At 41.6% G+C, this 25,331-nt stretch overlaps 3 protein-coding genes across 3 annotated transcripts in view; 2 read left to right on the plus strand and 1 right to left on the minus strand.

Moving 5' to 3' along the window:
• The window catches only part of LOC105386068 (1-phosphatidylinositol 4,5-bisphosphate phosphodiesterase epsilon-1), a 72,563-nt gene extending 64,253 nt beyond the window's left edge, over positions 1-8,310 (plus strand). The window contains exons 33-39 of the mRNA XM_048629746.1: positions 409-574; positions 813-889; positions 1,196-1,292; positions 3,523-4,048; positions 6,542-6,654; positions 6,880-7,290; positions 8,167-8,310. Coding sequence (XP_048485703.1) covers positions 409-574; positions 813-889; positions 1,196-1,292; positions 3,523-4,048; positions 6,542-6,654; positions 6,880-7,290; positions 8,167-8,310 — 1,534 coding nt within the window. The remainder of the gene's footprint in view (positions 1-408; positions 575-812; positions 890-1,195; positions 1,293-3,522; positions 4,049-6,541; positions 6,655-6,879; positions 7,291-8,166) is intronic.
• Positions 8,311-11,779: 3,469 nt separating this feature from the next.
• Positions 11,780-16,611, plus strand: LOC125488592. The gene is made up of 3 exons (XM_048629968.1): positions 11,780-11,895; positions 12,601-12,765; positions 13,678-16,611. Exon 3 carries the CDS (start codon positions 13,957-13,959, stop codon positions 15,322-15,324), a length of 1,368 nt encoding a protein of 455 aa, XP_048485925.1. The 5' UTR covers positions 11,780-11,895; positions 12,601-12,765; positions 13,678-13,956; the 3' UTR covers positions 15,325-16,611.
• A 6,116-nt stretch (positions 16,612-22,727) lies between these two features.
• On the minus strand, positions 22,728-24,789 carry LOC105390111 (protein phosphatase 1 regulatory subunit 3C). Its single transcript, XM_011561352.3, has one exon. The coding sequence runs from the start codon at positions 24,725-24,727 to the stop codon at positions 23,876-23,878; it is 852 nt and encodes a 283-aa protein (XP_011559654.2). The 5' UTR covers positions 24,728-24,789; the 3' UTR covers positions 22,728-23,875.
• Positions 24,790-25,331: the final 542 nt, after the last annotated feature.

The following is a 25,331-nucleotide window of genomic DNA, read 5'->3' on the forward strand; positions in this document are numbered from 1 at the left end:
ATATACAGGGTGGAGGCAGTCGCCTGCTGCTGAAGCGAGTCGGCGACGACCCCAGCAGCCGCGCCTGGCTCACCAGCATCAGGTATTAAGTCGCCTTGATCGAATCCACAAAGACCCATAAATTACGATCAGCCAACTGTTTAGTATGACGTGTTACCACTGTTCCTTACAAATATGATTAATTTGAAGGTCCCATCCTTTTGCCACAGTGGTAAAACCTAGCTCTAGTGTTCGTCAACAACAGGCTAAGAAGAAGAGCCCAAAAGTTTGTGTAAGAGTGGACAAAAATGGCGGCCATCTTCGCTCATGAACGAACGATAAGGGTTCTGTCAGGGAACCCTTTATATTCAACTATTCCACGGAATATAGGTACATATTCAGATTCTAATCCTTTCCATACACCCACAGATCATCAAGCACCGAGCGTCTCCGAGCGGAGTCACCTTCAGACGAGGACACCGCCACCACCGCCACCTCCAGCTCACAGACCAAGGAGGAGGAGCGCCCGCCAGCCGACTCGTTCCTCGTCTGTGTGCATAATGTGTCGCCGCAGATACCGTATGCTATACTGAAGGTAGGCTATACAGGCGCTGTGACTGCATCGTGAAAATCACTCACGTAGAACGTACTCGTTGCGTGACTAGTTTTAGACTGTGGCTTTTGGCAAGTTTTGCATTACAATGCTAACTAACTTACATTTCCGGAAATATAATAATATCGTTTAAATAGCTATATTAAGATAGAGTTAGTTTGCCATGGATTCGGTAGGAAAAAGACTATTAGTTACTAATTATGACGTTTTCTTAATTCAGGTTCCTCTAAGTGCCACGGCGTCGTTCGTCGTCTACCAAGCCTTGACTAAAGCGAGATGTCATGATGATCCTAAAAGGTACCTTATTAAATATACTGTAACAGTGTGTTTCAATGACTTATGTATCAATGCATGTATTGGAAGTTATACCTAACTAAAGCACGGTCGCTAAGCGCAGCGAAAAACGGGCATTGTAATTTTTTATTTGTCTCTGTCGTACGCGCATAGTTATAATGCCCTCACGCTCGCACAGTAATCTTGCTTGATGGCCAGTGGCAGATATTGTAATTGGTTGTAGATGCAAAGGTCAACGCTTGGCTTTCTCTGCGCTTGCCGATCGGCCTTACGTTAAATCTTATAACCATTTTAATGTAATTTTTCCAGGTTCGTGCTTGTGGAAGAGCTGGAGTGGGGTGGCCGCGCGGGCTCCGGACCACAACAGAGGGCCCTGGCTGATGATGAAGTGGTTTATACCGCTCAGGTATGAGGTTTGAACCTACATTCATGTGCATACGACAAATAGATCGCCCAGAAGGACTAGCACGGGGCGCAATTAAGACGTTACAAAAGTTTTGCATCGGGCTCGGCTCACTCACATCGCGCAGCCTCGCCACAATTGCGCCCCGTGCTAACCCTTCAGCATTGGACTAAGCAATGTCTTTTTCAAAATAAGAGCTATCATAATTTAAAACCAGATTCCTCGTGATAAAATTGGGTCATGGGTAACGTGACCATACGTCCCGCTTTGGGCGGGACAGTCCCGCTTTCAAGCTGTGCGTCCCGCTGTCCCCCGCGAGGGCAAAAATGTCCCGCTTTCTTAAACAGACCAAACGATAATTTAAATTACCTAAATTTTGTAACTTCATCCCATATTTCCTTTCATGATTTTAATAACTTGAGACAACTATTTATCTAACTATCACTTACTCACATAGACTATAGGGAGTAATATGTGTCCGAGTTCCACCGTGACTCCGCGAGTAACTTCTTTCAGTGACGATCATTGACTCGCTTTTGCTCTATCGTGTATATAAAGTTATCTCGCTCTCCTACCGATTCCTAACAAAAAAGTACCTAATGCGTGGGAGTACATGTTTTCCAAAAAAGTAAGTATTATTTTTTATGAATGTGAAAATAAGATAAGATGCACTATTGATAAAGAACTTTAAATTAAACTACTCAAATTATTAAAAAAAACAAAGTATGATGTTTAAGAATTTTGTAGCGTCTGGTATGAGAACACCCAAAAATTCCGAAAAACTTTTTTTCGAATTTGAAACTCCAAATATGTCCTAATTTACAAAATATTGCAATAACGATTTCTTAAATATTAATTTTTAAAAATCGAATGCATATAATAATCACGAAAGTTTGTTATTACGATTGTTAAATACACGAACGTTAAAAAATACGATTACGTTAGTATACGAAAAATAAAATACAGATTTATAAAAAATCACGAAAATATCAAATCCGGACCAAAAATAATGATAATTCGTGATTTCGTTAAAAATAAAATGAAATTTTCAAAAACTTTAGAACCAAAACATAAAGATAGGTGCGACGACGATCAAAGCGAGAAGGAGCGTGTTAGGTGCACATAGATATCGAAAAACAAAGCGGAGCGTTTCAAATACAGAGTAAAAATATTGTTAAATAGAAAACTATTTGTAGTATTTGTTGTTAAGTTACACAACAAAGCAAAACAATTGCTCGGATTTTTACGTTGTTTAACCTTAAAAACCTTAGGACCTAAACCTAAAGATAGGTGCGACGACGAGCAAAGCGAGGAGGAGCGTTTAGGTGCACATAGATGTCGAAAAACAAAGCGGAGCGAAGCAAAAAAAAAGTTAAATTGTTAACTAAGTTACGTTCGGGGATTTGTGTTTTCGGAATGTTAAAAGTTTGAGATTCGTTATTTAAACATTTCAATCTAATAAAAAATCTAACATTTAAAACATCGAAATTATAACATACGAAAAAAATACTTTGGTCATTTTAATAAATCTGTTGTTTGAAATTTAGTTTTTATCAACTTTTCGTAATTTTCGTTATTCGGAAACTTAAAATTTCCTAGAACTATGAAATTCATAATTTAAAAAAGCGTTATTTCATATTCGTAAAAAAGTAATTCGGATTTATGTAGTGTACTCGTCGGGTATCCTAAATAAACCAACTTTACAAGATTATTAGATAAATATAAAAAAATGCATCTCTTTCACATTTCACTCTTTCATCGTAGGGATTGAACTTTCAATCGATGCACTGAGCAAACTGAGCGAAAAGATAAGAAGATAAGAAAGAAAGATAATATAATGTATCTGTGAGATATGTATATTGTAGGTAGATGTCAATTCTCTGTTTACCTACAATAAATCAGTTACGTTGTTGATTCGGTCTTTCATTGAAGCTGTCCCGTGTTAGCTACCTAAAAATATATAGAAATCTTACTGGCGACGAAGAAAACGGTTTTAAAGTTAGTGCGTGTACATCTATTAAGTGTTAACGTAATAAATTTGTGTTTTTCAACCATGCCTATCGGTAAAATAGAACCTTTTGACCTAACAAGTAAAAAGTGGTCGGCGTACGTAAGGCGTGTCGAACAATTTATTACGCTTAACGAAATTAAAACTGAGCTAAAAGTGGCAACTTTAGTGACGGTTGTGGGAACTGCAACATATGAGTTAATGTGCGACTTATGTGCTCCTAAGACACCTGAGGAGAAATCATTTAAGGAATTAATTGATATTGTGGGCAGCCATCTTGAACCACAGCGGTCGGATATAGCCGAGCGGCACATGTTCCGACACCGACGACAACGTAACGGCGAATCGTTGAGCGATTATCTGCAGGCCTTGAAACATCTAGCCAGCACCTGCAATTTCAAGGACACGCTCGAAGAAAATTTGCGAGATCAGTTCGTGTCGGGGCTAGCCAGTGACGTCATGCGATCACAGCTGTTCGCAGTCACGGAACTATCTTACAAAAGAGCTATCGAGCTAGCCTTCGCTTTGGAGGCAGCGGAGCGGCATGCGGTGGCGAGCGGCTCGGGCTGCACAGCGGCGGCGGCGGGTCAGGCTGGAGGCGCGGGTGGCGCGGCGGCGGCGGCCGGCGAGCCGCTGCACCGCGTGGCGGAGCGCGGAGGCAGCAGCCGCGGCGGCGGAGGCTCGGGCGGCGGCGCCCCCGGGGCCGGCTCGGCCCGGGGCAGGCGCATGGCTGTGGGGCCCTCGCGCCCGTGTTGGCGTTGTGGCCGGGAACATCGTCCGGAGATGTGCCGGTTCAAGAATTATTCATGTGACGCGTGTGGCCAAAAAGGTCACGTTAAAGTGATGTGCAAAAATAGTGGCCGACAGGCGGGCAATAATAGTGATCGTTTTGCGCAACAAAGGGCGCATTATTACGTCGATAGTGATGACGAGTCGAACGATTTTTATAATCTAACTGTGAACGGCAAGAACGATGAACCGTACCAGGTGCCTTTGATTATTAATGAGCACAATATAACTTTTGAATTGGACACTGGCAGTAAGTTATCAACAATTAATTATGATTGTTATATGAAGTACTTTTCGAACTTAGCATTACATCATATACAGCTTAGTTTACGTTCATACACTGGAACACTAATCAAACCATGTGGATATATTGTTGTCAAGGTCAGGCTAGGGGAGAACACAGCTGAAAATTTAAAACTATACGTTATAAAAAATGGGGGTCCACCTTTGCTTGGTAGATCTTGGCTGACAAGTTTGAATGTTGAATGTGTCGAAATTAAAAATTTGTTGCTACACATTAATGAGACCACTTCTGAGTCAACAATTGTCGAAGAATTATCTAAGGAATTCCCATCTGTGTTCTCGCCGGGATTAGGCACTTGTACTAAAAAAATGACATTGCGATTAAAAGATGACATTCCAGTGTTTGTAAAGGCTCGCACGCTACCACTGGCATTAAGGCAGCCAGTGGAACGTGAACTTAATAGATTGGTGGCAAACGGTACAATTTACAAAGTTGACCATTCTGATTATGGCACACCCATTGTGCCGGTAATTAAGAAAAATGGCGAAATTAGGATTTGTGGTGACTATAAGGTTACTATTAATAAGAAATTAATGCGCGATCCTTACCCTTTGCCACGAATAGAGGAGTTATTTGCTGCTTTGAGCGGTGGTGAGAAATATTCTAAGATCGATCTCACAAACGCCTACCAACAAAAATTTTTGGAGGAAAGCTCCCAAGCTTGCACGGCTATAACCACGCACGTAGGTACGTTTGTCTATCGACGTACACCATACGGATTAACATGTGTGCCGGAGAAATTCCAAAAGTTTATGGAGGAGACGTTGAGAGGGTTGCGCGGGGTCGCGGTGTTCATGGACGATGTGGCGGTCACCGGGCGCGACACGGCCGAGCATGTCGCTAATCTCAAGGCATTGTTACGCAGATTAAGTGAGGTCGGGCTTAGAATAAAATTAGAGAAATGTCAATTTATGCGGGATTCCATCTCGTATGTCGGTTTTATTATTGATAAACACGGATTGCATCCGGATCCTGAGAAGGTTAAGGCCATTGTTAATGCACCAGCACCAACTGACGTATCACAGTTAAGATCATTTCTCGGACTTATTAACTACTATGCCAAATTTATCGCTGGCCTCAGTACATTGTTATGTCCATTACATAACTTACTAAAGAAGAATACCCCTTGGAAATGGACGGAGGCATGTCAAAAGGCGTTTACTGACGCAAAATGTGCATTGACTAGTGAGTCGTTGCTGGTGCACTACTCTCCCGAGCTTCCCCTCGTGTTGTCTGTAGACAGCAGCTCGTACGGCATCGGCAGCGTGCTGGCGCACCGCTACCCGGGCGGCGACGAGCGACCTATCTGTTTTTCATCTCGCACACTTAATTCGGCTGAGCGCGGGTACAGTCAGCTCGATAAGGAAGCGTTGGCAATATTTACTGGAGTAATTAAAAACCACCAGTATCTATTTGGCCGACACTTCACTATCAAAACTGACCATAAGCCGCTCACTTTTATTTTTGGGCCAAAGTTAGGACTTCCACAAACAGTTGCAAGTCGATTACAAAGGTATGCAGTACGGCTAGCAGCATATGATTTCGATATCGAGTATGTGAAGTCAGCTAGTAACAGTAATGCCGATGCATTGTCGCGACTGCCGCTGCCGACGCCGCGCGAGACTGTCGAGATCGAAAATATTATGCAATTAAATTCGAACTCTGTCACCTACATTAACTTTGTAGAAGAATCCTTCCCAATCAGTGCAAATGAAGTTGCGTTAGCTACGGAGAGAGATAAGATTCTTAAAAAGGTTGTGAGTTACGTAATTAACGGCTGGCTCTGTAATGTTGAATCCGACGATTTTAGATCGTATTTTAATAGAAGGGATTTGTTAACAGTAGACCGTGGTTGTATAATTTATAATCATCGAGTGGTTATACCGGAGGAGTTAAAAAAACAAGTCTTGAGAGAATTACATGAAGGTCACCTTGGCATTGTGAAAATGAAAAATTTGGCCCGAAATTATGTTTTCTGGCCTAGTATTGACTCTGATATTGAACAGCTGTGCAGAAATTGCGGCGCGTGTTTGCAGCAGCGCGATGCACCTGCACATGTCCCCCTGCAGCCCTGGGTGTTCCCCACCCGACCTTGGCAGCGACTCCACATTGATTTTGCTCAATTTGGTGGTAAGTATTATCTGGTCACAGTGGACGCTCATAGTAAGTGGATCGAGGTACAAAAGATGGAGGGGACCAACGCACAGTCAGTGGTGAACAAACTGCGCGAGCTGTTCGCTCGGTTCGGGCTGCCGACGCAGCTGGTAAGTGACGGCGGTCCTCCGTTTACGTCACAGGATTTCGAACAATATTTAAGGTTAAACTTTATCAAACATACCGTCACCAGCCCCTACAGACCGGCTGGCAATGGAGCTGCGGAAAACGCAGTAAAGTCAGTTAAGAGAGCGATGAAAAAGGCCACGCTTGAAGGAGAGGATGTCGACGCAGCGGTAAGCAAATTTTTATTTCAATATAGAAACTGCGAGCAGGCTACCACTGGCGTACCTCCAGCCGTGTCCTTATTAGGAAGAAGGTTGCGTAGTAGGCTGGACGCGCTGCGGCCCACGACGGCGGAGGTGGTGTGCGTGGCGCAGGAGCGCGCCGTGGAGCGCGGCGGCGGCCTGGAGCGCCATCTGGAGGTGGGCGCGCGCGTGCTGGCGCGGGACTACCGGCCGCGCGCCTCGCGCTGGGCGCACGGCGAGGTCATCGCCAGGCCCTCTCCGCGCACGTACCGAGTGCGCCTCGGTGAAGGAGGTGAGTGCACGCGGCACATCGACCAACTGTTATTGGATAAGTCTTCCAACGAAAAAGATTCTCAGCCGGGGCGACCTCTGTCTCCTATGACCAGTATTGAAGAGGAGTTTGTTGATGCAATTGGGTCAGCCGATAATAACGAAACGGTACAGCAATTCCCCACTACCGATCAATCTTTAGGTCAAACTATTATGCGTCCAAAAAGAACTTGTATGTTTACTGGCAAATATGGAAAATAGACGTTGTTGCCAGCGTTTTATTATTACTTTTAGATGATGTTGTCAGATACATTTATGTAAACCCTAAGTTGTAATTAATCTGTTATCTTTAACATAAAACTATACTATGCCTATACATATAATCTTATTTATACATTGGTACTTATCTAAGGTTAGTAATATAACTTCCGTTGTATGCCTAGTCAGTATGTTTATCTTGATAGGTATTAAATTGTAAACTGTTTGATTGCGGACTACTAAACTGTTTGATTATTTTTATATCCTGAACTTAATATAGCTATAACATAGTTCCCATATATTTACGGTGGAGGTGTGAGATATGTATATTGTAGGTAGATGTCAATTCTCTGTTTACCTACAATAAATCAGTTACGTTGTTGATTCGGTCTTTCATTGAAGCTGTCCCGTGTTAGCTACCTAAAAATATATAGAAATCTTACTGTATCTTTGAGGGATATTAAATTCCGCAGGTGTCCCGCTTTGACAAAAAAAATAAATGGTCACGTTAGTCATGGGTCATGCGGGTCCACCGTGGTTAGATTGTTGCCATAGATGTGTTCTAAATGTGCAAACTTCCTTCCCATTCTTTATGCAGGATGTTTAATCCAATCAAATATTTTATCAGGAAAAGGGTATGTAAACCGAAAAAGAGTGTCAAAAGTGGCTATTCAAAATGACCCCTGAGTCACCCCTTTTCAGCTTACTGTACCAACCACTTTTGCAAGCCATTACCATCAGCTATTCTACCAGTCATCCAACCTAACCCTCACCTACCATCTCCAGGCCAACTGGAAGACCCTGGGCCGCTTCGTGCTGCAAGAGGGGGGGTGCTCCGCCCCGCTGCCGCGGCACCGCGCCGCCATCGCCCGGATACAGCGCGGGCTCAGCATCACCAGGCCTGTCATCACTGGTACTGTATACCTATGACAGCTGTCAAATTTTATATGACATTTAAGGGAAAACCAACCACCGCCGGCATATATTACCCGCAGGCATACGGATCTGTCAATGAAATGTCATAGGGCTCTTGCTATATTTTACAAAGTACTTATAGGATTAACTAGACGGGACGCTGGAACCGTCAGAATGCTGAAGCAATGGCGTTGTCCCAAAACTCGCGATGAGATCTAAGTGGAATCACGCTCGCTCTTCATTCTTCATTTCTGCTTCTGGGTGGGTGATGCTTTTGACACACCGTCTTATATTTGACTATGTATCACAGTGTCATCTCTAGCAATGACGTAGACTAGTATAGCTTGGTGCTGCAAGAGGGGGGGTGCTCCGCCCCGCTGCCGCGGCACCGCGCCGCCATCGCCCGGATACAGCGCGGGCTCAGCATCACCAGGCCTGTCATCACTGGTACTGTATACCTATGACAGCTGTCAAATCCATACATTTTATAGAAACCAAACTTTATTATACGGATCTGTCAGTTAAACGTCATACGGGCTCATGCTGTATTTTACAAAGTAGGTACCTATAGGATTAACAAGAAGGGATTCAGGAGCCGTCAGAAGGCGTCAATGCTGCACCAATGGCGTTTTCCCAAAACTGTGAGTCATCGCTATGAGAGCTAGCTGGCATCAGGCTAGTGGTCTCACTCTTCATTGCTCTATTCTGCGAATTTGGATGACGCTTTTGTGACGTCACTTTGACCATAGATCATAGACAAGTTTCATCTCCGTAATGACGTAGACTAGTATAGCTTGGTGCTGCAAGAGGGGGGGTGCTCCGCCCCGCTGCCGCGGCACCGCGCCGCCATCGCCCGGATACAGCGCGGGCTCAGCATCACCAGGCCTGTCATCACTGGTACAGTATACCTATGATAGCTGTCAAATAAATTTTCAAGGGAAAGCAAACTTGATTACCCAGGCATAAAAGGATCTGTCAATATAACGGCATAGGGTTCTTCCTATATTTTACAAAGTATAGAAGGGATGCGGGAATGCCGTCAGAATGCGTCAATGCTGCACTAATGGCGTAGTGGTGTCCCAAAACTATGAGAGCTAGCTGGCATCACACTAGTTGTCTCGCTCTTCATTCCTCTTTTCTGCTTCTGGGAGGGTGACGCTTTTGACACGTCGTACCTTTGACTATGGATCAAAACTGTCATCTCTAGCAATGACGTAGACTAGTATAGCTTGGTGCTGCAAGAGGGGGGGTGCTCCGCCCCGCTGCCGCGGCACCGCGCCGCCATCGCCCGGATACAGCGCGGGCTCAGCATCACCAGACCTGTTATTACTGGTACAGTATACAGTATACCTATGACAGCTGAACACCAACTTCATTACCCAGGCATACGGATCTGTCAATCAAAAGACATATGGTTCATGCTATATTTTACTAAATATACTTAGGATTATCTAGAAGGGATACAGGAGCCGTCAGAGTGCTTCAATGCTGCACCAATGGCGTTCTCCCAAAACTGCAAGTCATCGCGACGAGAGCTAGCTGGCATCACGCTAGTGGTCTCGCTCTTCTTTCCTCATCATTCCGAGTGAGAGAAGGTGAGAAGCTGACGTTTTTGCCATCTTTTTGCGTCTTGGCATTGCGCTAGTGGTCTCGCTCTTCATGCCTCTTTTCTGCTTCTGGGAGGACGCTTTTGACACGTCATATCTTTGACTATGGATCAAAAGTATCATCTCCGCAATGACGTAGACTAGTATAGCTTGGTGGTGCAAGAGGGGGGGTGCTCCGCCCCGCTGCCGCGGCACCGCGCCGCCATCGTCCGGACACAGCGCGGGCTCAGCATCACCAGGCCTGTCATCACTGGTACAGAACCTTATAGTAACAACATAAGTAGGTACTACACAATACCTCTCACACGTGCCATACTGTATGGGGAGTGCGAGTTTTTACTTTTTTACACCGTTTGAAAAGTGAACGAGATTTTGTATGGCGCGGGAGGGACGCCATCTAGCGGGAAGTAGCTGCAACAACTCCGCCATACAATTTTGCATTAGGTTTCACTGCACTCGTCGGCCAGACAGGTTCTTTTTGAAGGGGCTATTTTGTCAAGTTATGATGAATGATTGAACGATATTAATGATTATAATGACCAAAAAAACTAAACACAAAATTTTATTTCGTTTCAGGCTCTCCGTTCCCGGGCACATACAGCTGCATACCGGAAGTGGTGACGAAACATCCGGTGCAGGCCGCCTACAGCGACCCTACGCATTGCAGGTGAGGTATCGTTCACTAGATGGCAGCACCATATTCTGCCCTCGCCATCTAGTGGCGAATAGTCAAACTAATTGCTTTAGTGACTGTGCCATAAAAATGCAGAGTATTTATAGTCTATCATATTTGTTAGTAATAGGGCCATTACCCTCAGTAGGTGGCAGCACCAAATAGTAGCATTTTTTGTTTTATCTATCCATCAGAAGAGGGCAGCACTAGGTCTGTCTGACAAAAAGTATACTTTTAGCTCTATAGGGCAAATGTTCACCACTGCAGAGAATAGAATAGAAGACAATAGGGCCATAATGCCCATAACTTATGGATCACGGATAGAGTGGCCTATACATATTTTTTTGGAAATACAATTCCACCCATTAATTATATTTTCAGACGAGTATCAACAACGCCGCTGGGAAAAGGCATCGGCAGGTCCAAAGGCCACTCCGACAAGGACATGAGGTCCTTCATGAACAGAAGATCAGGGTCCAGAGAAGTGAGTACCGTGTATAGTGGGGTTACCACCACCGAACAGCTAGCAGCTAAGCAGTGTCGCTTGCTTGTCAAATCTGGCATAATTTGTATGGATCTGACAAATGTTTGACCGGCAAGCGACACTGCTATTAATTGCTAGTGTGTCAGTGTTGGTACGGTAGCAGGATTTTATTGCAAAACGAGAGTGACTCAGCTCGTAAAATTTACACGTGGACTATAAAGTTTCTACGGAGTAGTTTATTCCCATTTACATTGTTATTGAACAAAATTTATTCATAACTCCCTGATTCTTGAGTCACCCCATTTCGGTTTACTCTACCCTTGTTTAGCACACAGCTGACTGGCCAATCCTTTCATCATGTAGAAACTAGATAACCCTAAGTTCATTGTAGGTACTTACTCATTCAAAAACGGCGATACGGTTCGCGACCTATCAAGTGAGTACAAAATGTACAAATGTACAGCGAAAAGTGGGTAACTCACTTGCGAGACTCCTTGACTACCCCTTCGGGGATTACAATCGTGTCCATATATATGTACAGTCAGCTGCATAAGTAGCTAAACATTTTTGTACTTTGTCAATCTGAAACCGCGCCTATCAATTCATTGAAACATTGACGGTTCGTCAGTTTGACAAGGTATAGAAGTGTATAGCAACTTATGCAGCTGACTGTATGTAGAAGCACCCTGTATAATGTATCCCCCCCCCCTCCCCAGGTGCACTCAGAGGGCGAGGCGGGCGGCTCGCTGTCGGCGGAGGCGCTGGCGGCGCAGGTGGCCCGCTTCAAGCGAGTGTCACTACGCAAGCTGCGCGCCTGGCGCTCCTGAGTGTGGCAGGTGGGCACCCTGTATAGTCATGTTGTCAGGTGCAATCGGAGGAAGGGGCATCCTGTATAGTCATGTTTCCTCTCAGCGGCTGCTACACGGGTTCGTTGTCGACGTTGATAAACTAGTGTCACTCGTGTTCTACCAATCATGCCGAATCGCGATAAAGTGACGTTTATCTACGACGATAGCGAACCCGTGTAGCGGCAGCAGGTGCACTCGAAGGGTGGAAGATGGCCAATGACGTTAGACTGGTAACTATAGCTGGTGGTGGCTGGATGAGGAAACCAGAAGAAAAAGTGTTAATTGTGGCGTTCCTTAGAGGAGGCCTACGTCCAGCAGTGGAAGATTATGGGCTGATGGCTACAAATCACAAAATTAAGGCAGATTCATTACAGACTTCAAATTAATTTACGGGTACTTTTTTTCATGATAGCGTACTGACTTCGACCATGCCTAAAGACCACAGCACACATATCAACTCGGAAAGGTATCGTGACCGTATCAACTCCAGCTCCCATCTCTTCTTTGTATGAAACACCCTACCGTAACGCCTTAGACAAGTTACCTAGTGGTTAAAATAAAAAATATCAGCGTGCAACGCACACTAATGGGAATTGTAACGTAATCGCTGGGTCGTAATCGATACGGTGACGATCCATCTACGTTCCTTCTAGGTGTGATGTGACCTTAAATCCTTTAATCCTTTTTCGCCAGGTCTTCCAGCGTCTGGGCACTCGTCTGAGCGCGCACCGCGCCTCTCTCTCGACCTCCTACGGGTCGCTGTGGGAGATCTTCCGTCCTGAGGCTCCTCGTCAGCAGCCGCAGCCGCAGCCGCAGCCAGCCAGGTCGCCTGTGAGGCTGGCCAGCCATTTGCTGCAGGTATTGTTGCTTTAATACACTTGCCATCAAGTTCATCATCATTTTCACGACCCATCACGTCCCCACTGCTGGTGCAGGGGTCTATTCTATTCTATTCTATTCTCTGTGGGTTTGTAAGTACCTGCACCTGGCTCTTGAGTGGAACGTTTGTGCATATGCCTAAGGTCTAAACTGCTAAGCTTGAACCATTTCCCACCACGCTGGCCCACTGCGGGTTGGTGGGTTCACATATCTAGGATCATAGGATGTGCTAAATCTAGATATGCAGGTTTCCTCACGATGTTTTCCTTCACCATAAGAGCGATGGTATACATTGTACTTAAATTCAAAGAACTCATTGGTACATGTCAGCGCCGGGATTCGAACCCACATCTCTGGCGTGAGAAGCGGCTGCTTACCCAACTGAGCTATCACCGTTCTTATACACTTGCCCTCAAATTCATAGATCGTATTTGTAGCAAGGTTAAAATTAAATTTGAAACACACGAGTTTCGATTCGTATATATTACAACGTCATTTTAGAGCTTGTACACATAAGGCGTTTAGAAGCGCGCTTTGGGGTATACCTCTTCAGTCTATCGAAGCCGAGCGAGCTTTAAAACGCCTGATGTGTAGCTACAAGCTCAAAGGCACGTTCAAGCCAACAATCCTGTTCAAGAATATAGCACACACAGGATTTGTACACGCATAAGTAAATATTAATCTCTGAAGGAGATCTTGCCGTCGGACTGAGTTCTGGATTCCCGGTGGCTGCTTTACTTGTCCACTGTGATTGGCCCGTCATTTGTTTCAAAAATACCTATATAACTATATATGACACATTTTGCTCCGATTACTAGTTGGATAAAGATAACTAGATATGTATAATGATCTTACAACCTTATTTATCTCACAAATATTCCAATTTTCCAGGTAATTCAGGAGACAGTGTTCTCCAAAAAGTTCGAGGAGTCTCCCAAAAGGTGCCCGCTAGTGAAAGAAGAATCAGACTTGACCTGTTCAGATGAAGAGGAAGACAGAAACGACAAGAGAATTGCCAATTTAATAGATTTTTTTTTTACCATTGTGAAAAGTCAAAAGAATGAAGACCACAGGAAGGGAAGTGGCGGCAGTTGCTTCAAAAGTGAAGCGAGTCCCACAGAAGAAGTTCATAACTACGTGCCTAGAGTCAATAAAGAACTAGAGGAAAAGATGGAAACGCTTATAGAGTTTTTAGCCACAACAGGATGCATAGACGCTGAAGGAGATGCGAGCAAAGATGAAAAGAAAATCACACTTATGGAGTTCTTATTCGGGCCCGAAGACCGTAAAGAAGCTAAACCTATAGTCGAAATAAACTTTCAAAAAGATAAAAACTGTATCAGCTTATCTGATTCTAACATGGACGTGAAAGGTCTGTCGTATATTGATGAGACACCAGGAGAAGATACCAATGAGACACTGGTCGAAATGTTACTCAAATACATGGAAAATTACAATAGCACAGACAAATATCACGAAACCACCAAATCTATGTCCGTGACACCTTCTTTGTCGGAAAAATCCAAATCAGATATAACTATTAGTAGATTAGAGACCTGTAGTGATATGAGCAAAACTAAATCAGATTCGTCTTTAGCTAGAACCATAGACACAGTAATAGATAGATTCGATGATATGAAATCGGATAAGTTCGTGGAATCGCGGCGAATATCCGAAACTTTCGTAGACCTGAGCCATGTGAAAGACGATTTGGAAAGTATATTAATGGATGCGACACAAACAGTTTGCGAATTGAAACAGATACCAGTGCCTGAAGACGATACTATGACGGATCAAGAAGATGTTGAGAACTTTGCAGCTTACACCAAACCAGCTCCTTTATATGCGCAATATTTACCGTACAGCTTCGAATTATCAGATATTCTTGAAGAAGATGAGCCATCTTCAAGAGATATAGAAAGAAGGTTATCTAAAGACGACAGGGTCATTTACGCGAGACATCTAGCAGTAGATGTCATAAGAGACATTGAAAATAAAATTCAAACGTACTCGTTCGATGAGGACAGTTCAGAAACATCTTCAGAGTCAGAATACAGCCAAGGGAGGGAGTGCAATTTGAAAAGGTCGTCCATAAGCCTGATAGATCTTCGAAACATACCCGATCTGCCTCCGAGCATGATGATGAAGCCCAAAGTTGAGAGGATCGATAAATCGACGTCCACCACAGAAATATCGGAATCTATTTCGGACATATCAAGAAGAATCGACTCGGCTTGCATGACTGACGATACAACACTCTCATCTAGTTCAGGGAAAACCGAACGAGCGTTAGAAAAAATGGAGTCTTTACACAAGATTTTCTCCAAATCACGTCTAGAAATTATAGATGAGAGTTTAGAAGACAATGCGGATAGGAACAAGGCACATCATGCCCAGGTGTTTCTTGATTCTGACACGTTTGAATCGAGAAATATGGATTCTAAAGCCGGTCAGGCTAGTCTGGACGACGTAGAAGATTTGTTAGACGATAACGATAATGGAAGAAATATGGTTGATGAAGACAGCGTCTCTGTATGAATATGAACTGTCCAATGATTTCAAAAGTAAGGATACGCCCGTCAGAACGTTTTGTCTAAAGAAAATGACACCCGCGCGTTGGCCATAATTCATACAAATGATGACAGATTTATGAGATTTTAGGACCAACGCGATGGTGTCATTTTCTAGAGCGGTTGGGCCTGTCCTTACGCTAGTAATATACTATAAGTCAATGGAACTGTCGCAGATTTTATGACAAAGCTTGCTAGTATGAACAATACATAGACCTATTATACGAGTATAGGTATTTGCACCTCTGTTATTGGTATTAGGTAATTCAATAAGGATGACTTTTTCATTCCATGACGACTTTTATACAGTCATGTTTTTGAATGCTGTATCTATCATTTGTACAGACAGAGGCAAATAAACCTGACCCCAGTCCGTGACTGTATAGTATTGTTATCACAAGAAACGTTCTCGAGATGAGATTGCAATGTTTTCTATACAAACGGAGGTACAGATTTTTTTTACATCTAACTGTATCAATTAATCATAGAAAATGTTATTACGGTTTTCTTACACGGTCACGCATCGTGTTTTCAGTAGATGGTTATGTGCATTAATGTCCCATCCTATAGTATTCTTATAAATCGTACATCTAATTATTTACAAGGGGCGACGAACGTGAAAAAATTACTTACTACATTTTTCTGTAAGAAGTTCTTATTTTTTTTTGTCGATAAGTATAATAATTATTTTTTTTGTATTGCATGAGTGATGAAGATGACGACTTCAATATTTTTTTACTTAAGTATCTTTTACTGAAATAATTTACTTGTCTACATATTAAGTAAGTAGATTATCTTCTTGAGAATCGTATCTTTAGAATCGTCAATAAACATGGTTATTCTAAAAAAGAAACCAAATAGTGAGATTTTATTATAATAATAATATTAAGTAAGTAATTAATTATAATAGGAAAATGTTAATTGAAGGTAAATTAGAAAAATGACTCTTAAAATTCTAATGATAATATTTTATGTGCGTGAAAATATAGAAATGCATCTATTTATCAAAAGTTGGATTTATATTGTCATGCAAAAAACTACCTAACTAAGTAAATATTAGAGAATTTTATACTATGTATTAAATAATATCATTATAGATAAATATTTAATGTTTAAATTAAATTTATAGCATCGTATGGTAATGTTAAATTTGTAGCCCTTTTTCTATAACTTATTAGTCGCCTACCTAATTTACCTACTAATAATTTTGTACAGTAAAGGACAGATAAAAGTATCCAAGCCCAATGTAAACAGTGAGATTTTTTATTCATGCCATCTAGCGGTGGGCGCGGGTACTAACTGTATAATATACTTTCTAAAATATAGCATGAGCCCTATCCTAATCCTAACTAACATTATAAATGCGAAAGTAACTGTGTCTGTCTGTCTGTCTTTCTGTCTGTATGTTACTCTTTCACGCCAAAACTACATTATTTGGTATACATATGGTTTAGTTTAGACCCTGAGAAAGAACATAGGCTACTTTTTATCCCCGAATTCCCACGGGAATACTTTTTAAGGCGAAGCGAAGCTCGGGGGAACAGGTAGTATTTTATAATTAGGTATGACAGCTGTGAAACCCATACCTTTTATTGGTTATTTGTTTTCAACGGAAAGTTAACTTTATTTGCCAGGCAGATGGATCTGTAAATCAAATGTGATGCTATATTTAACAAAGTATAGATTTTAAATAAATAAGAAATAATTTGTGTTTCGGAAAAGTCTATAGGTAGGTACCTGACCTACATTCAAAAATTCGTAATTTTTTTTGGAATGAACAGAATATAAAAAATTTAAACACAGAATTGATTCTAATGTACGGTGGCCTGCGCCCAAAAGTATACAGGCGGAGTTTTTAAAATAGCGATCCCTGATGATGAAGGGACCAGCTACATCCGTTATAAATCCGGGGACGTGTTGTGTGTGATGTGTGTAGCAGTGGTGTTTATGTGGATGTGCTTGAGCAGCATGTGAGCTTGAGATTGCTATTTTAAAAACTCTGCCTGTATACTTTTAGGCGCAGGCCACCGTACCTACGGAATAAAATATGTATTTTTTGTAAGTACGGTCAGGTGCAGAGAAACCTGACCCCCCTCTCATAGTAAAAATTCTTCTGAGGGGGGTCAGGTTTCTCTGCCCCTTACTGTACCTATTAATTACATTTTACGCCAGATATACGTCACAGTACAATAAAAAACCTACATATCCTATCAATAATAGTGGTTTTCTCGACACGGCAATTTTAAATTAATAATCATCAATCATCTTATTGAATATAACCGTATATTAATATTTTTCAGTTGAATATTAATTTAACAGTTTGACATTGCTTAAATCCAGAATCGAAATAAATATTTTGAACCACAACCTACATATCCCAAAAGTATACAGAACTACTTACGATGCACCAAACACCCTGTATTTATTATAATAACCTATATTGTATATTTTCACTTTCAACATAAGAATTAAGGCGATATAATTTATATTGTAGAGAAATATATTAATATTAAACACTGTTGTTTCGTATTTTGTTTTTAAGTTTATTAAATTTTAGACCTAAATAAATTATTTATGAGTAATCCGTTAAAAATATAGCAAATATTTTAAAAAATTACCTTATATCTACTTACATCATATTTTAGTAGGTACTATTCGTGTTTAGTTGTTAAATTGAATGTTTATTTTATATGCTGTATGTACTCGTACCGACATTATTATGTATATGTACCTACTTATATAGTTAAAGTTATATTTTACAAAATGTGTTGAATAAAAAATATTTTATTGTCTGCATATTAAGAAGTTTCATTTGTTTTTTATATTGCATTTTTTTATTGAACTCGGTCAATGTGGTCAAAAAAAAGTAAATTTAAAACCTATTACGTTCCTAACTCCTTAGACGATTTTTTTTTCATGATTGACTTTTTCGATGAATAAAACTACCTAGGTACGCATAAATATCATCACATCACGACCCATCACGTCCCCACTGCTGGGGCACGGGTCTCCTTCCAATGCAGGAAGGGTTTGGGCCTAGTCCACCACGCTAGCCTAGTGCGGGTTGGTGGACCCCAACACAAGCAAGCTTGTGCTAAAATTAATTAAGTACGTACCTACAGTAAAATTACAATTGCTTTTTTTACTAAATTGCGGGTTGAATTGCGGGTCAATAGTAGGTTTTAAACAAAACGAATGGCTCCTTTTAGCAAAATGTCCTATCTTTTACACTATTATGTAAGTATAAAATACTCACGTTAGCTATTTCTATTTATGAGCTAAACTAACAACCATTGAGTCTCAAACTACAACGAGTTTTTAAATATTCGTCTGCTGTTAGATACACTCACGGGCAATGAAAAATTCCACTCACAAAATGGCGACACCAAACGACCCCAATTTTTTCAAAGATTTAATATAAAATTGGAACAAAATATAATTGTTTTAGTTGGTAATCCTAAGGCTCTGTTAAATGTACTTAAATGTTGCAGTAGACGTCATTAAGCTAGCATTTTCTGTTTAGAATTAACTAATTTGGTGATTTTCTCAATGGAAGTCTTTCATTGCCCGTGAGTGACTCTTCTCTCTCTAAAGAGGCTAGATGACATTTCCCTCCGTCATCATTCTCTTCCAATGATGACATCGGCTACCCTCTAAAGCTATGAAGTATATTTGGTCCAGTGCCTTTAGTGCGAGTTTTTTCACCTATCGAGAAATGAAATCGAAACGCAAATTTGTATGGCGTGGGAGATACGTCACCTAGCGGTAAGTAGTTGTACTAGCTCCGAGCTCCGCTCGATGCTCGATTTCACTTCTCGATAGGTGAAAAAACTCGCACTCGAGGCACAGACCACCAGTCCATCAAGCGATGTTTGGTTTTTAAACACCCTTTATATAGTAACTTACGTGCTTAGTTGCTTACCTACGACCGAATGGCGTAGTGGTTAGTGACCCTGACTACTGAGCCGAAGGTCCCGGGTTCGATTCCCGGCTGGGGCAGATATTTGTTTAAACACAGATATTTGTTCTCGGGTCTTGGATGTGCCCGTTAAATGGCAATAGGCCCGCCCCCTATTACATTGGGACTAACATAACACTCTGGCGAAAAGTGGGTGCAGCAATGCACCTCTGCCTACCCCGCAAGGGAGTACATTAGTACAAGGCGTGAGTGTGTGTGTGTGTGTGTACTTCTTCGAGCACGCAATTGCACGATTGTCGCCAAGTGCTAAGTAAATACTTACATTAAAAAAAAACTACTCACCTACTTCACAAGAGCTGAGCAAATGTTTTATTTAATAGTAGATAAACTAATATAAAAAAATCTCCGGGCAGTTGTGTAAAAAGTGAAATTTCTCTTTTTTAAACCTTGACAAAGAAGGGGTGTTATAAGTAAAGTTTAACGTAGAATTTGCTCCCTGTACCTCCTGCACCCTGTTGCAGGTTGACTGGTAGAAAATGCTTTTAACATTAAGTCCATCTGATTGTACATAATTAGGTAGGTACTATTGTATGTTGTGTAAATAAATAAATAAACGTGCATGTGTCTCTGTCTGTATGATGGTATCGTAGCTACTGAAGCGATTTTCTTTTTGTTTTTAGGGTGATAGCTAATGTTACCGAGTGTATTAGAGTGGGTTGCACCATTTAACTTTAAGGCTGAATGTAATACCCCATTTACATTCAGCCCCTGCCGCTGCCCCTCGCGCTGCCGGCAATAATTCCCTAAATACTCCTGTGGCAGGATTGAGAGGAGTGTGTGTTTACATACTGCCCTACCACTCACTTCACTTTCAAGTGTCGGCAATGGCAGACGTCGAAATAATTACAGCGGCCGCGCTGTCTCTTTATGCTATACATAAGTTATGTTCGATGTTTAAAAAGATATCGAATACAAAAAATAATTTTCGTCGTAGACGATGGTGGATGATATCTATCCATCGAAATATAACTTTATAAGTACTACTAACTAATTAATTATCAACCAACCTACTTAACTATTTTTTAATGTATATACCTACTAATTCTACTAGTAAGTATGAGTTGTTTATCATGCCTTTCTCCTCCAGGCGCTCGGCGAGTACTGAGCGTCGGAGCTGAATGTAAACACGCACTGCCGCTCGCGCTGCCGGTCCTTTGACTTCCGCACAAAAAACCGCCATTTAGGGGAGTGCAGGGCAGCGCGAGTGGCAATGTCAGCGGCATGAGAAGTATCGCGTTTACACACTGCCCTGCCCATTTCCCTGCCCACTTCCCTGCCCACTTCCCTGCTCACTTCGGCTGAATGTAAACGCGGTATAACGATTACAAACGTCTAATCGTCCGTCAAAGCATGAGTGAGTGACAGATTTTTTTGCAGGATTGTGCCTATTACCATAAAAAAATACCTACTAATTTGATTAATTTTTCAGGCCAGTGTACTTATTGTTGAGATCCATTGAAAACAACTGACCCCTAACGAAAGTTTAACGACAGAAAGTTCGTTAGGTTATCAATTTAAGAGTCATACACACTCATACAAACAATCTGTGTTGTTAGGCCGGGGTCTCCTATTTCTCGTCGTAGATCGCGTCCAGCGTCACGCCGTAGGCCGCGTCACGATGCTCACTACGTCTACGCGCCAACGTCGGCGTGTGAGGGAGACCGCATCAGTACATTTCTATAGTGAGCATCGTGACGCGGCCTACGGCGTGACGCTGGACGCGATCTACGGCGTAAATAGGAGACCCAGGCCTAAATCGACGAACGAACGAACGTGAATGAGAGATTTTCGTTGACAGTTTAAAAGTTCCAAAATCGACCAATACATGGCATCCGGCCTGTCGTTTTTTAGATAGATAGATGGATAGATTGTTATAGATTATTGATTGTGATAGATTGTTTTAAACTACACACACACACACACACACGCACTCACGCCTTGTACTAATGTACTCCCTTGCGGGGTAGGCAGAGGTGCATTGCTGCACCCACTTTTCGCCAGAGTGTATGTTAGTCCCAATGTAATAGGGGGCGGGCCTATTGCCATTTTACGGGCACATCCAAGACCCGAGAACAAATATCTGTATTTAAACAAATATCTGCCCCAGCCGGGAATCGAACCCGGGACCATCGGCTCAGTAGTCAGGGTCACTAACCACTACGCCATTCGGTCGTCTATTTTCGTTGACTGACAGTTTAAAAGTTCCAAAATCGACCAATAGATGGCATCCGGCCTGTCGTTTTTTAGATAGATAGATGGAAAGATTTTTATAGATTATTGATTATGATAGATTGTTTTAAACTAGTTAACACTTAATACTATGCATAATATAACAGCTAGTTATTGCATATGGTTGAATTCACAACCATTGGGTTTTTGTATTGGCTGAAAGTACTGGCGTCCATGCCAGCTAAAAAAAATGCAGTGCTGTTGAGTATGAAGTTTTACTAGCGCCATCTATAATAATCGGTTTTGGTCTATAATGGTTGTTGTCTGTGGTTGAAAATCTCCCATTGGAATGGAACGCAATACAACGATAGTCTTTTGATTCGTTTGCCGATTAAGTGTGTGACACCCCCTGAGACACGAGACCACATAGTGCAGCATAGGTAGGTAGGTATATCCACAGAATATTTGTTTTGTTCTGTGTTTTTTATGTGCTTCTGCAATTGGACCTTATATTAAAACTGTGTGTCAGTTTAACGATGTTTAACTAATTAAATAATATACTTATTTATAAAATGGTTCTAGTTAAGTATATTTTTTATACTAACAATAGATGTCTAAGTCGTGTGATTGTTTTTTGTACATGTATTACTAACACTTTGATCCATGTTGGTTGAAAAATTAATTAAATATTATTATTATTATTATTATTATAGCCTACTTCTTTAATAGGTTATCAACATCATCATCAGCCAATAATCATCCACTGCTGGACATAGGTCTTTCGCAAGGAGCGCCACAACACTTGGTCCTCGGCCTTGCCTGTTCGTAGTCTCCACTCAAGAACTCGTCTACCCCAACGGTTATCGGTTCTTCGGCAGATATGACCAGCCCACTGCCACTTCAGCTTGCATATTTTGACAGCTACTTATTGTATATACTTATTTAGATACATATATAAAAGAGCTAAGGACTTGTAAACTTACCATTATCGATTAATAGTATACCTACACCTATCTAGGTAGGTACTTAGTTAGTTTTTACATTAAAAGTTTTTTTTGTGACCATTTAAATGTGCCACATCCAATACAAACCTGACTCGCCCGGGAATTGAACCCGGGACCCTCACAAGTGTCAGTGTCCACCACTGCACCATCCACCGAGTCGTAAATAACAACCTCTGTAAAAAAACATTGTTTTCGGAACTCAAATAAAACAAAATTACATTCAGTAACAGCTTTTTAAATAGTATAAAATTTTATTCAATAATATTTTGATTCTTGCAAAACAGATGGAAACAGTCAGTATTCAAATTATTTGCATAATAAACATAAAAAATTAAATTAAAATTAACAAAAAAAACTACTAAATCTATCTAAATTACAGAATAATCAGTTCTTTTTGACTAAACATAATAAGCAAAGTTTCTGTATTTTTTAGCAGTTCGTGCTATTATACAGTCCACAGAAGACCCCTCCTCAATAGCGCTATCAAACTAGTGGTCAGGTTTATCTGCCGGTTACTATACATACTTATATCATAATTTATCAATTTAATAAATTCATACAATTCAATCAGACTAAAATCATATATGATAAATAAATAATGGCACTTGTTTGTGTTAAAATTAATACTTACCAACATAAAATATAAATTACTTACTTAAAAAATACCTATATAAATTCAATGTTCGAGACAAAATTTACATGGCTTTTAATTTGTTACCTATCTTCATATATACATACGAAAGTTAGTATACAATTTTATTAAGTAATTAATTATAGTAGTAGGCATTATAGTAGTTTGTATGCCTTATGTCTATTCTGTAACAATTCAACGTATGTAGTATATAAAATAAAAAACTATATTTTATACTTAAATAAACAGTTATGAACTCCATAGCTATACAAAATATACAGAATCGTCTCACCTCCTAGAGGATTGCATGGCCAGCATGACACCTACCTACCTGGTCAAATATTTGTTTACGAAACTACCTACTACTCAACTTAAAATTATAAAAAAATAGTTTTGTAATTTTCTCTGTCTTATGTATTTGCAGTACAATAAATACTAACAAATAACTTACAGTTATGTGAACCAATTCTCGCTGTTTTTCTCGGACAAAGACTTTTCATTCCATTGTTTCACATTTACAATCAATGTAAGCATACTGACACTTACATAAACATAACGAATCATTTATAACTTTACTCACTGACTACATTACATCTATGGCACTTACATAAAATCATATACTTAGGTATTCCTTAAAAGGACGTCTGATGCACGCGCACAGCCACGACGGGACAAGTTGGTTTTCGGATATCACCGATTCAACTGCAGGATATTCCACCAATCAGCATCCAGCCTTTCACCAATATGGCGTCGTACCAGCTGCGTTTATCGACCGAGAACTCCAGGAGTTCCCATACTTTATTCTGGCACAGGAATTCGTTGACGAGTTCCGAACTGATTGCTTTTCTATCGTGTAGTTGTTACCGCCGTTGCTGTCCCAATACTCTTCGCCTTTGCATCGGAAACAGACGCAGAAATCTAGCCTTCTGGAGTGGATGGGCAGTTGCAGCCGAAAGCTGAACGTGTCATACAAGCTCTGTCCGTTGCTGCCGACAGGCCCGGACTCCACAAACGCACACGTCGTGTCCTCGTTCGTCTGCCATCCGTCAGCCGACGTCCTGACGAAGATCTCCTTTGCAAAGTCCAAGTTTTTCACTTTCACTGTACCGTCCACCGCTCCTTCCTTCTGTTTCACTATCACATTCTCCAACGCAACACACTCCTGGGTGATCCTCCGGCGGAATTCCACGTAGTTGGACGCCGGTTGCACGAAAGCCGGTTCCCATAGATCCGTTGTGGGTTGAGGCGGCGGTTTTCTCTCGACAGGAGGACTCGCGACCAGTTTGAGCGCCCAATACGGTGGTACGTGGGACGGTTCTGTCATAAACTTCACTTGTTCCAGCGCTAGTCCCCTGTCGTCGGCGAACACGACTTTCTTGTTTGTCTTTTCTGTCTGTAGACGCAGGCAGGACCGGGTGGCAGTCTTGAGCGTCAGGTGTATCGGCTTGAGCACTGATAGGCAGGGAGCTGAGTACTGCCTGGTGGATAGACGCCTGACAGGAGGCGCGTAGTCCATCAGAAAGCCGGCCGGCGGACTGCAGCCGTAGAAATGTTGCTCCGAAGACAGCATATCGATCGCAGCACACATCGCGACCGAGCGAAAGATACGTGTATAATGTTGGACGCTTGAACACGAACTAAACAGAATCAGTCGGGCGTCTGCTTTAAATACGTGCGCAGGCGCCGGCCACGCGCTATCAATAAATAAAGCGAGGGTGACAATGATCGCGGAATGCTCCTGAAGTCTATAAAGAGTTTATTGACTTTGAATTTTTAGTTTTTGGGTCACGGGCACGCGCGGATCTTGTTTATTTCCTGCAACTCTTAATTTACTCGTTTCATCTCTCGTGTTCGGTTTAATTGATGTCCTTGTTCTGTTAACTTTTACGATTGTACAGTAAGGTGCAGATAAACCTGACCCCCCTCAGAAGCATTGTTACTATGGGAGGAGGGTCAGGTTTATCTGCACCTGACCGTACTGTTATAGCGGACTAAAATCAAGGTTGCTGGTATAAATAAACCTGTATTTTTCCGTTTCTACTCTGTACCATCTACACACAACCTTCTACATAATTATATGGCTACTTACTGCTGTAAATAGCATAGATACACAGCGTTATCTAACAGTGAAAGTTATCATATTGTTATCAATTCTTATCATTCATCTTATTAGCTACCTATGAAAGTTATTA

Source organism: Plutella xylostella, chromosome 24 (genome assembly GCF_932276165.1).
Source record: "Plutella xylostella chromosome 24, ilPluXylo3.1, whole genome shotgun sequence".
NCBI lineage: Eukaryota > Metazoa > Arthropoda > Insecta > Lepidoptera > Plutellidae > Plutella > Plutella xylostella.